The 15,711-nt window shown below is 50.4% G+C and overlaps 6 protein-coding genes across 6 annotated transcripts; 3 read left to right on the top strand and 3 right to left on the bottom strand.

Annotated features, from left to right (window-relative positions):
* Positions 1 to 1,489: 1,489 nt before the first annotated feature.
* On the top strand, positions 1,490 to 1,915 carry LOC140654220 (histone H2B 1/2/3/4/6-like). The gene has a single exon (XM_072867329.1). The coding sequence runs from the start codon at positions 1,490 to 1,492 to the stop codon at positions 1,868 to 1,870; it is 381 nt and encodes a 126-aa protein (XP_072723430.1). The 3' UTR covers positions 1,871 to 1,915.
* Positions 1,916 to 2,893: 978 nt separating this feature from the next.
* On the bottom strand, positions 2,894 to 3,465 carry LOC140654213 (histone H2B 1/2/3/4/6). Its single transcript, XM_072867316.1, has one exon. The coding sequence runs from the start codon at positions 3,309 to 3,311 to the stop codon at positions 2,931 to 2,933; it is 381 nt and encodes a 126-aa protein (XP_072723417.1). The 5' UTR covers positions 3,312 to 3,465; the 3' UTR covers positions 2,894 to 2,930.
* A 122-nt stretch (positions 3,466 to 3,587) lies between these two features.
* Positions 3,588 to 4,145, top strand: LOC140654205 (histone H2A-IV-like). The gene has a single exon (XM_072867303.1). The coding sequence runs from the start codon at positions 3,643 to 3,645 to the stop codon at positions 4,030 to 4,032; it is 390 nt and encodes a 129-aa protein (XP_072723404.1). The 5' UTR covers positions 3,588 to 3,642; the 3' UTR covers positions 4,033 to 4,145.
* A 5,716-nt stretch (positions 4,146 to 9,861) lies between these two features.
* Positions 9,862 to 11,808, bottom strand: LOC140654196 (histone H2B 1/2/3/4/6-like). The gene has a single exon (XM_072867275.1). It carries the CDS (start codon positions 11,685 to 11,687, stop codon positions 11,166 to 11,168), a length of 522 nt encoding a protein of 173 aa, XP_072723376.1. The 5' UTR covers positions 11,688 to 11,808; the 3' UTR covers positions 9,862 to 11,165.
* A 90-nt stretch (positions 11,809 to 11,898) lies between these two features.
* LOC140654203 (histone H2A-IV) lies at positions 11,899 to 12,822 on the top strand. Its single transcript, XM_072867289.1, has one exon. The coding sequence runs from the start codon at positions 11,899 to 11,901 to the stop codon at positions 12,286 to 12,288; it is 390 nt and encodes a 129-aa protein (XP_072723390.1). The 3' UTR covers positions 12,289 to 12,822.
* Positions 12,823 to 12,962: 140 nt separating this feature from the next.
* LOC140654189 (histone H1.01) lies at positions 12,963 to 13,979 on the bottom strand. Its single transcript, XM_072867263.1, has one exon. The coding sequence runs from the start codon at positions 13,948 to 13,950 to the stop codon at positions 13,291 to 13,293; it is 660 nt and encodes a 219-aa protein (XP_072723364.1). The 5' UTR covers positions 13,951 to 13,979; the 3' UTR covers positions 12,963 to 13,290.
* Positions 13,980 to 15,711: the final 1,732 nt, after the last annotated feature.

Genomic DNA, 15,711 nt, shown 5'->3' with positions numbered 1-15,711 from the left:
GCCTGAGGCTGGGCGTGGCCGCCGAGCTCCTGATCGCAACAGGCACCTTCGCGATCACCTCGTCCTACCTAGGGCGAGCGGGGGCGGGTGCCACCGCCGAGGGAGCCTCGGGCAGGGCGGGCAGCAGGGCAGCGCCGCGCTCGGCGAAGGGGAACGCGGAGGTCCGCGAGCGGGTAGGTACTCGGGGATCTCCGCAAGCTCGATCTTGCGCAAGACCTTGCGCAGTCTCGATCGCGGATCTTGCGCAAGCTCGACCGAAGAAACGCGAAGGGAAAGCGGGCACGGAGGATCACCGTGAAGTGCACGACACGCCCCCTCCCACGGCGTGTGGAAGCGGAAGAAGGAAGGCCTGATGGCCCCTTGCAAGTGCGTGGGGATCCCAACACGGAGCACTGCTTACAGTGCCCTTGGAGACCGCTTCTCTCAACAGCCCGTTGCTGTGTTCCGGCCCGCTGCGGTGTTCAGCGTATGCACCCTTCGCTTCCTTCACATTCCATAAGACATTTACCGTCAAGTGATATGCAAACACACACACAGAAGGGTGTCTCCGACGCACACATTGCACCGAGTCTCACCCAAGCACACATCGCGCTGTGCTCCCGAAAAAGACAGCGCACCCCCAAACCCACGTTGCATTTTCATCCCCCGACACAAACATCACCGCGCACCACCCGACACACACCTCGCCCTGCGTACGGCACTGCATCGCTCTGTGCCTGCCGAAACACGCATCGCTCCGCTCCTCCCCTGCACAGGCATCGCCCTCTGCCGACGGACACGGACGTCCCTCGGTGTCCCCAAGACACTCCCATCGCTCTGCCCCGGCTGACGAGCACAGCGCTCCGTGCCCGCCGTGCACACAGCGCCCTGCGTGCGACAGTCCCATCGCCCAGCGCCCGCCGTACCAATCGCCCAGCACCCGCCGTACCAATCGCTCCGCGCCCACCGTACCAATCGCCCTGCGCCCGCCGTACCAATCGCCCTGCGCCCGCCGTACCAATCGCTCCGCGCCCACCGTACCAATCGCCCTGCGCCCGCCGTACCAATCGCCCTGCGCCCGCCGTACCAATCGCTCCGCGCCCACCGTACCAATCGCTCCGCGCCCACCGTACCAATCGCCCTGCGCCCGCCGTACCAATCGCTCCGCGCACCCGCCGTACCAATCGCCCTGTGCCCCACGACAAATATATCCCTGTGCTCCCACGACACAGGCAGCGCGCATATGGCTCTGCGGCGACAACCAGCGCACGGCTCTTCGCCGCACGCATCCCTCCGAGCCCCTCCAACGCATATCGTCCTGCGTCCCGCCGAAGCGCCCATCTCCCGGGGCGGGAACTCCCCTCAGTGAGTCACACGGCCCTCGGAGGTGGAGCTTCCTCGCCCGTGACGGGCAGCGCGCTTATAAAAGGGCCCCGGCGGGCAGCGGCAGCGGCGTCCGGTGCTTGGTGAGCGCTGCCCATGGGTGAGGGAGCGACGTGCCTTTGCTGCCATGCCCGAGCCGGCCAAGTCCGCCCCCGCGCCCAAGAAGGGCTCCAAGAAGGCGGTGACCAAGACGCAGAAGAAGGGCGACAAGAAGCGCAAGAAGAGCCGCAAGGAGAGCTACTCCATCTACGTGTACAAGGTGCTGAAGCAGGTGCACCCCGACATGGGCATCTCGTCCAAGGCCATGGGCATCATGAACTCCTTCGTCAACGACATCTTCGAGCGCATCGCCGGCGAGGCCTCGCGCCTGGCGCACTACAACAAGCGCTCCACCATCACCTCGCGGGAGATCCAGACGGCTGTGCGGCTCCTGCTGCCCGGCGAGCTGGCCAAGCACGCCGTCTCCGAGGGCACCAAGGCTGTCACCAAGTACACCAGCTCCAAGTAAGCTGCCTCTGCGCCCTGTGCCAGACCTCCTCGACCCAAAGGCTCTTTTAAGAGCCACCAATTCTTTCAGTTGAAGAGCCTTGTCACTGGCGTTTCCCGACAGTTATTTAACTTAGTCTCGCTTGCATAGTGTCCGTCGGGACCAGGTTTTCATCGGTTATTGCGGTTTTTCCTGGGCCTCTGAGTCTGAGGTCTAACCTGACGCCGTAAAACGCGAAATGACAGAAGCTTCAGAAGCGCCCATCAGGGGGCAGCAGGGGCTGAGAAATCGCAGTCGTCGACGCGCGATTAGACCTTCTCTCTCTCAATGTTAGTCCGCTCTGAAACCGCTAACGGTCTGTATCAGGAACCCTATATTAAAAAATGCTAGGAAATTAATCCTTCAAGGCATACATTTTAAACGGAAGATTTTTTCCAGATAGGGAAGACCAACGAAACAAAGCCCTAATTTTAAAAAAAAAAAGAGGTTTTCCTTACCAGTTACTTAAATCCTGGAAGACATTTTTAAGCTATATTGGCATATGTCTATAACTGATAACATAAAAGTTCATGGTAAAAGAACAGGGAGAAGGGGTGGGTGAGGGCTGAAACCGGCAGGAGTCTGGGAGAACAAGCACCGTAACCACTTTCCCTTTCTTTCATTTCAGACGCCAGGGACTTTTGCTGAGCAATGGCATGCTTCGAACGGCACAGGGAAGGTGCCCTACAAGCAGCTGGCAACGGAAGCAGCCCACAAGAGTGCACAGTGAGCAAAGACTCACCGGTAATGACTGGGCTCACTAGGGTAGAGAAAGCCATAAAGAGGAAAGTGTACAGACCACAAGAAGTAGGGACCAGAGATAGGAGTTGTGTTCGTAATGCTGGGGCATAGTTCATACCACATAGTTTTGTGAAGCTGTGCTGGGGCTTTTAGATCATTGGGATTGAACATTTGTCCTTAAGACAATCAGAGAACCTGTCCTCAGTAAAGCTCAAGTAAGACATAGAAATTAAAGCTCTTTTACTGGAGAAGTGGGTGGCTCTTAAAAGAGCCTTTGGGTTAAACGGTTTTTCAAACAGGTTTACTTGGAGCTGGTGTACTTGGTGACAGCCTTGGTGCCCTCGGAGACAGCGTGCTTGGCCAGCTCACCAGGCAGCAGGAGCCGCACGGCCGTCTGGATCTCCCGCGAGGTGATGGTGGAGCGCTTGTTGTAGTGCGCCAGGCGCGAGGCCTCGCCGGCGATGCGCTCGAAGATGTCATTGACGAAGGAGTTCATGATGCCCATGGCCTTGGACGAGATGCCCGTGTCGGGGTGCACCTGCTTCAGCACCTTGTACACGTAGATGGAGTAGCTCTCCTTGCGGCTCTTCTTGCGCTTCTTGTCGCCCTTCTTCTGCGTCTTGGTCACCGCCTTCTTGGAGCCCTTCTTGGGCGCGGGGGCGGACTTGGCCGGCTCGGGCATGGCAGCAAAGGCGCGTCGCTCCCTCACCCGCGGGCAGCGCTTACCAAACACCGGACGCCCCCGCCGCCCGCCGGGGCCCTTTTATGGCGCCGCAGCGCACAGCGGCCGCTCGCAGCGTCGCGCCGCCATTGGCCGGCAGGTCTCCGTCAGGGCGTCCCGCCGCGCTCGGCTGTGCTATTGGCCGCCTCCGGATTCGCGTTGCCATTGGCTGTCGGAGCGAGGCCTCCTGCGCAGCCTATCAGCGCAGGCGCCGCCGCTCCGCCCGAGCCGGATATAAGCGGGCGGGCGCGGCCGGAGCTGGTCGGTGTTTGCGGGAAGCCGGGTGGCTGAGATGTCGGGCCGCGGGAAGCAGGGCGGGAAGACGCGGGCCAAGGCCAAGTCGCGCTCGTCGCGGGCCGGGCTGCAGTTCCCCGTGGGCCGCGTGCACCGGCTGCTGCGCAAGGGCAACTACGCGGAGCGGGTGGGCGCCGGCGCCCCGGTGTACCTGGCGGCCGTGCTGGAGTACCTGACGGCCGAGATCCTGGAGCTGGCGGGCAACGCGGCCCGCGACAACAAGAAGACGCGCATCATCCCCCGCCACCTGCAGCTGGCCATCCGCAACGACGAGGAGCTCAACAAGCTGCTGGGCAAGGTGACCATCGCGCAGGGCGGGGTGCTGCCCAACATCCAGGCCGTGCTGCTGCCCAAGAAGACCGACAGCCACAAGGCTAAAGCCAAGTGAACGCACCTAAGAGTAGTCAAGAAGCAAAATGAACAAAAAAAGGCTCTTTTCAGAGCCGCCCCCATGGTCGTAAAGGGTTGAGTTGCACTCTGTACTTTCAGTTCTTGTAGCAAACACAGGCAGAAACATATAAACTGTTTTTTCTTAAAGCAGCTCCCTTATCTTTACTGTTCTCTGTTCCTGCCTGCCTCTGATTTTTCTAGGGAGACTTGTTTTAGTAGTACTAATGTTAATTTTAAAAAATCTTGGACCCATTCCCTGAGGGATTAAGTTTTGTTGCTTGTTGCTTTTTTAGAATTTTTTCCTATTTATTTTTAATAAGATGTTTTTATGGTTTAGGAGAGTCTGGGTGTTTTTAACATGTCAGTAGTGGCAACTGCATTTTTGTGTGCTGCTGGAGTAAACATTGCACCTCCTAGGAAGCAAACTCTGGCTTTGGTGTACGTGCTCTATGCAGAACTTAAGAGCGATATAAACAGAAGTCTTCATATCAGTCTGGATTATTTCTGTGCTGTTGGAGAGTATCAAAGAGCAGCCGATTGCTGTTGCAAGTCTGGGTAATGCAGAGTTTTCAAACTCGGAGAGAAGGGGGGTGGGGAGAAGCAAAGCACACACACCCCAAACATAAAACCCTGAAGAAACCGTGTGGTCCCACCAGTGACCCTAAACCAATTCTTCTGCAACAGGAGTGGCTTCCTTGCCTCAGGCCCTTTGTTGATTTCCATTTTTCGCTGCCTTTTAGCACTGTCATGTGAGAGATTCCCGCTGGCTTTCCTTGGCAGAATTAACTCTGCAGAGCACTAGGGAAGGATTTCAAGCAGGGCAGGGTTACCAGTGTTCTCTGTGAGCTGCCTGATGTGATGTGCTACCACGGTGACAGTCGCTGCATTACACTAGACAGAGCACTGTCGCTTTTAATTTCACTTTGCTGCTGCTGGCTGGATCCGCCCTCTCTTCTCTATGAGGTACAGGGAGTTTTGAGCTCCCACCTCGTTTGGGAGAAGGTGAGTGATCCTTGGAAGGGCTGCTGCCGTTCCAGCAGGGCACAGCGTTGCCTTCAAGTCCTTTCTCTGCTTTGGTGCTGCCCTGCTCGCTCCCGATCTCCTTCTGGCTTTAGCAGGGTTGCTCACTGCTTTTTTAGCCTTCCAGTCTTGTGCAGGCCCTTGGCTGCAGAGGCTGCTGCATTCTTTACTTTCCTGGGGCCCTTTTTTGCGCTCCGTGGAGGCAGGCCCAGCCTTGGTGATCAGCTTGGTGGCACCAGAGCAAGAGGAAGTGTTTTCAGCACAACGACAGCTTTCCCCATCTCTGTCATCCAGTACAAGGAAAAGAGAGATGTGGGGTAGCATATCTGCGGACCTGGTGTTCACTGAGCTTAGCTTTCCTAAAATTGAGTGGGTAATAAGTTCATCCACGTACAGGGGAGGGAAGCCTCCGCTCCGCTCTGTGTCTGTGTTTCTTCCACAGAATGGAAGTGTCGCCTCTGTATCGGAACCAGTGGGGATTGTAGCAAAAATGGGAAAGGGTCCTGTGAAACCCTCTGAGCACACGGGTATCATCTCGATGTTGCCTGAAAGCATTTAAATTCTAGTTTCTAAGCTGTGGAAGCTTTCCAGGGGACACTCTTTTGGATTCCTTTCCCTTGTAAATGAATGCTCTGGTATCAAGAGTACAAATGCAATAGTACAGAAGAGGTAGTATTCATTATTATTCTTGAAGTTATTGCTCTTCTTTTCCTGTTGCAGAATGCATATAGGCATTTTGTAGCTCTAGTTTCAAACCTTATATCTGGGAAACAAAGCCTTAAAAACCCAATAGGGCTATGTGAGGTCTAAATTGTGAAGGTCTGCAAGGCCTGAAACTTGTATTGTACAGCCAGACACTTGTGTGAAGATGCTTCACAGATGTGGTTTACAAAAGTTGGGGTACGTGGGCAGCTTGGTTCTGAAAATATATACCTTTCTTAACAAGGTGAGTGTGAACACCTGCAATCTCACAGGCGGATTCCTGGTTATTTCTTTAACATGAACTCAGGTTTGCAACAGCAGAACAGGAGAGGAAAGTGAAAGGCAGCACATTCCCCACCCCCTGGCACTCCTCCTGGTCGGTCTCGCTCCCGTTCCTGCTCCCGGACCATTCCTGTGCAGGCCGGCTGCTGATGGGGCAGCCACCACTACACATCCCTCTTCACCTATCGTGGATGCACAATGGCAGCCAGATTGAAGAGCTGGCTGTACATTGAAAGGAACCGATTCCTTATGAATTTGTTTCTTTCTTCATGGTGTGTTTTATTGCTGGAGCGGGGGAAGCAGAAAAAAGCCCAGAACATTCAAAGGGCTTTTAATAGCTACTAAGCAGTATTGGTTTTACCATGTGATTGAATCCTGTGAGCCTAATTTGGGTACATTAATGGAGGAGAGCTCAGGCTGGAGCCCCGTGCGTAAATGCAGCAGACGGTGGATACCAGAGCGGCCGGTCCCCACCAGGACCCCTCGTTTCTCCAGCAATGACACAACCCTCCGGGCTTGTCGGTCCAGCCATGGCAAGCGGAGATTGTCCAGCTCCCCACGCCGGTGCCCAAGATGGGGATTTAAGGACTGATCCACCTCCAGGGGAGGAGAGAGCCCGGAGTCTGTTGTGGCCAAGCTGGAGGAGGGAGTGTGGTGTAAGATGGGCTGCTTTGAGGGGAGAAGCAGGGAGGGAAGAATCTTATTTGAGGGGAGAAGCCCAGGCCGGGCTGGGCGGAGAAGGACGACGCAGAGGGGATGGGGCCGTTGCGGGGGTTGGAGGCTGAGCAGGCTGCACTGCTCTGCGGCATCGTCCAAAGACCCTGGCACTGCAAGAGGCGCTGGGAACAGCGGGGAGAAGGCCAAGAGAAGGGTCAGATATCTCCAGGAAGGGCAGAGCAGGGCCCCAGATTTTTAAAGCCAGAAACAAGCTCTTTCCTTTCCACTTTTTCACCAGTTAAACTATTTTGAACTCTTTCATTGTCAAGAAACCTGCAGGGTAAGTGGAAGAGGCCACACTGACAAGGTGTGCTGGCTTGCCAGCATTTGACAAGGAATGCTTTTGGAACAACCTCTCCATCAGGATGGGCCGTCAAGTAATTTAGTTCTTTGCAGCCACCAAAGAAACCCAACCCCAAACCTAAAAATCCCTTCCCACCTGCAGAGGCCTCTGGTTCTGTGACCCCAGTCCCCAAGGAAAGAGCTGCCCCTGCTCATTGCAATGCTTCTGCCTTCCTTGTGGGTAGTATGTGGGCAGCTGGGAAGGGAGAAGGGGTGCTCCCACCCGCATTCCCCGCTACTGCCAGCCCTCTTCTCCAGGGAGATTTGTGTCACGTCTTGAGCTGTGCTGTGTTCTGATACAGCACAACCCTGAGATCACATTTCTGGAGCCCAAGGACTTAGTTTTTATCCCTTACAATCTGAACCAGGCACACCTGCATTACTGGCCACAGCATTACGTCAAAGTATATAGAAGAGCAAATCTTCTTCCCTAGGTGCAGTTAATACTTTCTCCCTCAATGCTAATTATTTTGAAATTTTTTTTTTTTCTATGAAATCTGGAAAAGAAAGTTTCTGGGAAACTAACAGAGCAATATTTTGCCCTGTGTGTTGAGTCATTATAATCTCCAGCCATCAGGAAAAACAATTTGATTTCATAAGTAGGTGAGGAGATACTGATTTACTCCATTAAAAAAAAGAGCAGGAAGTAGCACAGAATTGCTATAGCCAGCATGTGATTTGTTCAGGTTTTGGATCAGGTCTATGGCATCTCTTTCTCGTTTCTGATTCACTGTCTGGTCAGTTAACTAGAGAATGCAGTTATTTGTTTACCCAACTGGTGTACTTCACTTTTGCAAAAATAAAAGCATGGGTTTTCTTAAACATGATGCTAAATAAATATGAATTTTACTGTAGGTATGCTGATCTAGAGAAGATCTAAGTCTCTCCAAGAATGCTACTAAGCTTATTATTCTATCAAAAATAAGATAGGGTAATTTTTTGTAACTGTTTGGATTGTTCTTTAGTATTCTTTATGGCTGGTTACTCACTACGGGAGTAAACTGTAATGTAACTCTGATTGTTTGAAATACAAAAGGTTGCTACTATAAAAAACGTATTTTGACAAAAATGTTTGTGTAACCGCAAATAAATATACCCTATATTTCTGCTGCTGTGAATAAAGAGGTATTTTGAAGATAACATGGAGGGTAGAGAAAAATAGAGCACAAAGGGCCTGTTTAAAGATTATGTATTCTAGCACTTCCCAGTGTTGAGAATTGTCTGGATTAATAACCTTGCTTAGCACTAGTAGCTAAAGTAGTTGAAGCCCTAGGCTGCAAGAGTTGACCGAGAGTAACCTTTTTGATGGAACTCATGGTGCAAACGCAGAACTAGCTGAAACTGGCAGATGCAAGCAGAGTGAAGAAGATAAGGACCGAGGAAACAATTCCAAGAGAACGAGGTAACTTCAGAAGAAGGCCAGCCCAGCGACCAAGAAAACCAATAAGAAGTCAAGAGACCACCAACCAGAATTAAGAGATTGGGCTTGAGGATTGAGTGCTGGGTGGTACGGGTACCAGTGGGGGGCGCGATCTGGGGTGGGGGGTCCCTTTTTGGAGGCACCCAGCTCGAGCTGCTCTGCATGTCAGATAAATAAACCACTTATTTACTCAGCAGACTGGAGACTCATCTTCTTCAAGCAGGAACCTAGGGCGAAGCCCTGTAGAGATGGCATCTGCATAATTCCTACCATGGTCTAGGTGGCGGTGGCATAATTCCTGCTACACCAGGATGACATATTTGAACACTGTGCCATCTTACTCTTGCTGGGCGATGTCACCTGGGTAGAGTGGATTGAAGAATACAAAGAAACTGCTTTGAACTGAATAGGAAAGAACATTGAAGAACATGAAAGATGGAAGAATATGCTGTCTCATGATTTTATATTCACACTGTTGGCTGTATTAGATTTGAATGTTCATCCCCCTGTGGGATGAAATTGTTATGTTTGCTATTCTTGCTGAGCCTGAATCCTACTACTTTTACCTCTGGTGAAAAGAAGAAGTACACAAAATTTTCCACGGTGGTGGTTTTCTGTCATTTCAGAAACTTTGGTCTCAGCACTGATGGAAGAATAACAGATGTGTTAGAATCAGATCTGATGATGTGTGTGTGCGTGTAGAAATGCTATGTTCACATGATAGCCCCCCAGTATTGCCTTATCATTCATACTGAGATTGGAAGCAGCAATCATAAGCAACGTTTTCTTTTCTGTTGAGTGAAGAGTCGCATGAGCCTAGAAACAATTTAATCTACTGAAACAGCCTTTAAAAAAAAAAAAAATCCCCTGAAATTTCTGTGAAAGCTTTGTTAATGAAGCGTGCAGCACAGAGCATACAAAGTCAGGAAAGGCAAAAACAATGCTTGTGGATTCCTGAACTGGGAGGCCAAAAGGCACCGCTGAGCTCCTCCTTTAACTCAGGCAACAGGGCTGCCCTGTGATAGCCACAGTTTGAACTAAGGTCTTTATTTTAGGACAACGTAACTGACTTTGACTTTTGCGTGACTGATTATTGAGAACAATAGCCACTGACAAATTGTTCTAATGATCAGCACCACTGTCAAAATCTGAGCACTTTCAGTAGATGATATTTTCTAGAGTCCCTTTCTAGCAATCCACACATCCCCTTACACAAAAACCTGGAGACTGGAATATAGTATGCTTTATTCATCTTTTTAGGTACGGGACATACTGAGAGGCCCAGAAAGTGCAAACTGTGTTTCAGAGTTTGCACTAAGGCACTTGGAGAGCAGATCTCTCAACTCCATTTGAAGCTGCTGGAGAACCGAGTATGGAGGATGCCTCTTACCACCTGAAATCTAATCTGAGAGCTGCCCATCAGCCTTCAAGCTGAGATGAACTTTGACAAATTGGTGGCCGATTTAAGAGAGACCTGGTGCCTGCCTCTGTGCCTGTACTAGCAAACAACATGCAGTCAGTACTAGAAAGGTTGACTTCTGTGATTCTGTGGTCCCTGTATGGACTAGGTGTGTTCACAGGTCCAGGGAATATGCTTGGCATTCAGGATTATTCAGATCCAGTTTGAGAGAAGGTGACAATGGCTTGGGTCTGCATCTATGGCAGTGCCTAATTACCCAAGAATGTGATGGAGTGATTCAGCCTGGGAGTTGAGGCTGAAAGACTTCAGGGTTGATTAACAGCTATTTAGTAAACCCTGATAGCTTAAGAAGTCAGCCCATAGTGGCTACTTTCTTAGTGTTTAATAGTTTTAATACAATTAGAGACATATAAATACAGGGAAGGTCAGGTATGTATGAAATAATATTTATCTTCACCTTGTGGTTTTAGTTACAAGGGGAATATTCTCTCCCTAAAGCAGTCCTAGGGAGAAGCTGTGCAATTTACCATAAAAATCACATGCACAGCAAATTATTAAGAAAGTTGCTGAATAAGTAATACAACACAGAACTCCTTTCTAAAATTAATCACTGGGCTGTTGGGAACAGCTTATTAAGATAAATGTCACTTGCTACTACATAAATTCTTTTACAGTACAGGGCACTGCAGACCTCGCTTTATAGGGGGAAAAAAAAAGACTGAGCACCATCAAGCGGTAGATGTTGTTATAGCAGGTAGAACGACGTCCGTAAGTTTCCATTACTAATAATTTTGATTTTTTTCCCGACTAGAAAATTACAGAAGCCGTTTTTTTTCCTTTAATTTACAATGCATATAACATGAACATACTTCGAATTAATCGCGATGTATTGCACAAGAAATATACGTACCACAATCTTAATGGAAAAGTGTACTAGAACTATAAATCAAGAAAACAGTATAACCGAGAAAGCAAACACAATAAAAAAACCTTCAGTTACAGCGAGTAATTTGTTGCCCAGATAAAGTCTATGTTCCCTGACACAGAAAATCGGAGAACAAAATGTTATCGAAATTGATCTTAAGTGCGACATAAACGAGGTTGTAAATTAAGAATTCACACTAAGTTATTAAGGTTTTTACCGTATTTGCCAGTACAGCCCTTTTATTGAAAGGGTGGGTGGCTCTTAAAAGAGCCTTTGGGTTAAAAGTTTTTTTCAAACAGAGATTTACTTGGAGCTGGTGTACTTGGTGACAGCCTTGGTGCCCTCGGAGACAGCGTGCTTGGCCAGCTCGCCGGGCAGCAGGAGCCGCACAGCCGTCTGGATCTCCCGCGAGGTGATGGTGGAGCGCTTGTTGTAGTGCGCCAGGCGCGAGGCCTCGCCGGCGATGCGCTCGAAGATGTCGTTGACGAAGGAGTTCATGATGCCCATGGCCTTGGACGAGATGCCCGTGTCGGGGTGCACCTGCTTCAGCACCTTGTACACGTAGATGGAGTAGCTCTCCTTGCGGCTCTTCTTGCGCTTCTTGTCGCCCTTCTTCTGCGTCTTGGTCACCGCCTTCTTGGAGCCCTTCTTGGGCGCGGGGGCGGACTTGGCCGGCTCGGGCATGGCAGCAGAGGCGCGTCTCTCAAAGAGCCCAACACGGAGCGAAGCCACCAACTGAACAGCGGAATGAGGGGAAGCACCCGTCTGCCACGTATTTATAGCTCTCTTATGCAAATAAGCAGCATTCCCTTTTCGTACTTTCATTGGTCAGGACACACAACGCGTCATAACTCCCCTATCGCCGTTTTTTATTGGTCGGAATTCGATTCACCTCCTCATTGGCTGCCCAGAGCAGACCTACTTCTCAGCCTATCAGCGAAGGGGCGAGGTGGGCAAGAGAGGCTATAGCTGAGGAGCGCTGGCGGTTACTTCGTTTTCTTGGTGGGTGCCCTTAGAAGCGAGCGATCGAGCGAGGATGTCGGGCCGCGGGAAGCAGGGCGGGAAGGCGCGGGCCAAGGCCAAGTCGCGCTCGTCGCGGGCCGGGCTGCAGTTCCCCGTGGGCCGCGTGCACCGGCTGCTGCGCAAGGGCAACTACGCGGAGCGGGTGGGCGCCGGCGCCCCGGTGTACCTGGCGGCCGTGCTGGAGTACCTGACGGCCGAGATCCTGGAGCTGGCGGGCAACGCGGCCCGCGACAACAAGAAGACGCGCATCATCCCCCGCCACCTGCAGCTGGCCATCCGCAACGACGAGGAGCTCAACAAGCTGCTGGGCAAGGTGACCATCGCGCAGGGCGGGGTGCTGCCTAACATCCAGGCCGTGCTGCTGCCCAAGAAGACCGACAGCCACAAGGCCAAAGCCAAGTGAACACAACGGAAAAGCGGCACGTTGTCTCCTCCGGAGAAGATAATCCAAAGGCTCTTTTTAGAGCCACCCATGAAATCATAAGAGAGCGCAGTTATCCATACTATAGATATACCGGTTTATATGAATTACTCAAGCCTTGTTTTGTCTTATTTTTTCCACGTTTATTAGCAGTATTTTTGGCTTGGTGATAGTAGCAACGCTTTCCATGTTTTTGTTAACACAAAGTCGACCCAAAATGTCCTCCCAAAGCAAGTTCTTCCGGGAAGGGGATATTTTCCGTTTAGTTCTTAAGCCAGAGAACACGGGAACTGTATTTCGGCGAGAACTCCCCTTCCCCCCCTCTCCCCTCTTCCGCGTTTTTCTTCTCCGGGAGTGGCTGAAGCGGCACCAGAGATAAGAGACGAGGGGGGGGAAGGGGCAGCGGGCCGGGCTCTCCGCGGGCCAATCCTTGGTCAGGGCGGGCTTTTTCAATACTTAAAGCTCCTTTTCTCATCGGGAACAAAAGGACTAGGAGAGCTCGGGGCTATTTTCGGGCCAGTAAAGAAACCCTCCCCTCCTCCCCCAAACAGACAAAACCGTTTAAGGAGACACCTTAAGAGAAATAATACAATAGATTAGACATGGCTCAGTAGTAGCGTGCCTGACAACTGCATTACTTTTTGTTACAAAATATATCCTTAAAAAAACGTACATCCCATTTTTATCAAATCATTACTATAAAACATTGCTTCCTGGTAGTCAAACCAATTACTCAGCAAAAAGATGTAAAAGTCTACACTTCCCTAAAGCTGCCGCGTTATACCGTGCTCGTTAGCGTTTCTTTCGGTAATCGTAGAGGGAAAGAAAAGACGCAATTGACCTCTGACGACTTACGAATTACTGGATCCTTGCTGCAGGCTACTGACGACCGCGGTGCCTCAGCTCCTTTAGGGAAAGTGTGGGTGGCTCTTAAAAGAGCCGTTGGATAACAAAATATGTAGAGCAAGACTCCTCTGGTATAATTTACTTCTTTTTGGGCGCCGCCTTCTTCGCCTTGGCCGCTTTGGGCTTGGCCGCCTTGGGCTTGGCTGCTTTGGGCTTCACCGCCTTCGCCTTGGCCGGGCTCTTCGCTGCTTTCTTGGGGCGGCCTGCCTTGGCCGCTTTCTTGGGGCTCTTGGCCGCTTTCTTGGCCGCGGTGGCCGCCGGCTTCTTGGCTTTCTTGGGGCTCTTCTTCACCGCCGCTGCCTTCTTGGGCTTCTTGGCGGCGCTGGCGGGCTTCTTGGCCGCCGGCTTCTTGGGCTTGGCCGCGGGCGCCCGCTTCTTGGGGGCTTTTTCCTTCACTTCTCCCGGTTTCTTGTTGAGCCGGAAAGAGCCGGAGGCGCCGGTGCCCTTGGTCTGCACCAGCGTGCCCTTGCTGACGAGGCTCTTGAGCCCCAGCTTGATGCGGCTGTTGTTCTTCTCCACATCGTAGCCGCCGGCGGCCAGCGCCTTCTTGAGCGCGGCGAGGGAGAGCCCCTTGCGCTCCTTGGAGGCGGACACGGCCTTGGTGATCAGCTCGGTGACGCTGGGGCCCGCCGGCTTGCGGGCTTTGGAGCCGCCCGCCGCCTTCTTCGGCTTCTTGGCGGCGGCCTTGGCGGCGGGCGCGGGCGCATCGGGGGCGGCGGCGGGAGCGGTCTCGGACATCGCGGCGGCGTCCTCTGCGGAGCAGGCGAACACAATTGGGCTGGCGCGGGTCAGATGCTCGTATTTTTAGAGAGGAGCCGCGCGGTGATTGGTGCGTTGCAGAGCCCGCCCCGCTGCACGGCCGGGGAGCCCTTCGGTGTGCTCGATTTGTGTTTCTTTGGACTAACAAAAGTGTATTTTCCTCGGAATTTCTGCCACCAAATCGCCCCATTTCCCCGGTGAGGGAGGAGAAGAGCAGGTACTTGCGTTCGGGAGAGTTTCCAGCCGCAAACACGCGGGCTGAGTTAAAGGAGAAGCGATAAATCCCGTGTGCTGCTGCTGGAGAGACCTCTGAAGAGAGAAACTTTTGTTTTTCCTTGCAAATTAAAAATTTTCTTTTGACTTAAATGTTACAGCAACGGCTCAGTCTGATTCTTTAGAGGGTTTTCTTGGGGTCAAAGTTGAAATCTGCCGATTTAAAGCTATTTTGACCGTTTAAATTGATTTTGAAGAGGAGGAAGTAACACAAACTCCTCTTTCAGCTCTGAATATGGATTAAGAACCGGTTCCTTTGACCATGTGTTTTACCTCCTAAAACGCTAAAGTCTAGTGAAATAGTGTCTCGTACAGCCTCCTATTGCACTTTTTATACAGCCATAAGCAATTTGTTAATATCTGGAGATTTATGGACATACAGTTGTTTTATTTTGTCTTCCTGGAATTTCAGTAGAAGGGAGGCAAACTTACCCTGCTACCTTGGGTTGGTTGTTTTCTTTCTTTTGTTTGTTTTCCATGTGAATTTCCGTCCCTATTATTAAGTAAATCAAGCTATTTGTTTTTCATGTTGCATGTTACTTTTCAGAAAACAGTAATTTGATATCTGATGTTACAAAACTGCAGCTCTGTAAAAGAAAGCAAGCTCCTAAACTTCTGGTGATATTTACTGAAATTATATTTGTCTCTCTAGTAATTTAAGATGTGCAAGGGCTAGTGTAGCAGTTTAGTAGTTATGCTTTTCCTGCCCAGAGAGTATTATCTTGTTATGTATTTTCTCTAATAGTAGTAGAATTTAAAACCATATTACTGTTTGGGGTTTTTTTAACACGTCTCACACAGTGTATCTACACAAAGGTTTATCTAAAGCCAATTCTGAATCTTCCTACTCTAAATAAAACCCACCTAATTCTTCCTTATGCGTTTTACAGCTATCACTGAAATGAGGAAATGCTTTCAGGACAAAAACTGGAGCACTTTGTGATAAACTGAGTTTTAACAAGGGGAGAGGTAGGCCATAGGTCGTTCCTAAAGAACCAGGAAGAATTCAATCAATATTGATATCTGGTTGAAGGTGATGTAATATGCTGTACAGAACAGAGCTCTGGAATAATATTTAATGGATCTGTACCTGATTATAAACAAGTGCATTATCCATTGCCTTTTGTAGTTATTTAAGAATCACAAAGACTACACTTCAGCCCTGCCCTCTGATTTCCTTTGATATAACCAGATATAACATGTGATGTAAACACAGTATTTAAGTAGATATGAGCAACCAAAATTTCAGATGGTATGAATACCTAGTTTTAGGTAAGTGTAATCCTATTTCCACCTCATTGTTTCATTTACAATGGCTGTTTTGTAAATACTAAATATGTATATAACGTGAAAACATTTTAGTTTGCCGTAAAATTGTGTTTCAGTGAATATGAAACTATGAATAGATGCAATGAAGGAAAAAATTGCAACCTGCACCCTAGAAGAACAAAAATATCAGAAAAAAGG

This window comes from Ciconia boyciana, chromosome 1 (genome assembly GCF_034638445.1).
Source record: "Ciconia boyciana chromosome 1, ASM3463844v1, whole genome shotgun sequence".
In the NCBI taxonomy this organism is placed as follows: Eukaryota; Metazoa; Chordata; class Aves; order Ciconiiformes; family Ciconiidae; genus Ciconia; species Ciconia boyciana.
This window is presented reverse-complemented; position numbering and strand designations above follow the sequence as displayed.

What these genes read in the sequence shown, in the direction of transcription:
- LOC140654220 (XM_072867329.1), top strand. Translation starts at nt 1,490, where the DNA reads ATGCCCGAGCCGGCCAAGTCCGCCCCCGCGCCCAAGAAGGGCTCCAAG.
- LOC140654213 (XM_072867316.1), bottom strand. Translation starts at nt 3,311, where the DNA reads ATGCCCGAGCCGGCCAAGTCCGCCCCCGCGCCCAAGAAGGGCTCCAAG.
- LOC140654205 (XM_072867303.1), top strand. Translation starts at nt 3,643, where the DNA reads ATGTCGGGCCGCGGGAAGCAGGGCGGGAAGACGCGGGCCAAGGCCAAG.
- LOC140654196 (XM_072867275.1), bottom strand. Translation starts at nt 11,687, where the DNA reads ATGAAAGTACGAAAAGGGAATGCTGCTTATTTGCATAAGAGAGCTATA.
- LOC140654203 (XM_072867289.1), top strand. Translation starts at nt 11,899, where the DNA reads ATGTCGGGCCGCGGGAAGCAGGGCGGGAAGGCGCGGGCCAAGGCCAAG.
- LOC140654189 (XM_072867263.1), bottom strand. Translation starts at nt 13,950, where the DNA reads ATGTCCGAGACCGCTCCCGCCGCCGCCCCCGATGCGCCCGCGCCCGCC.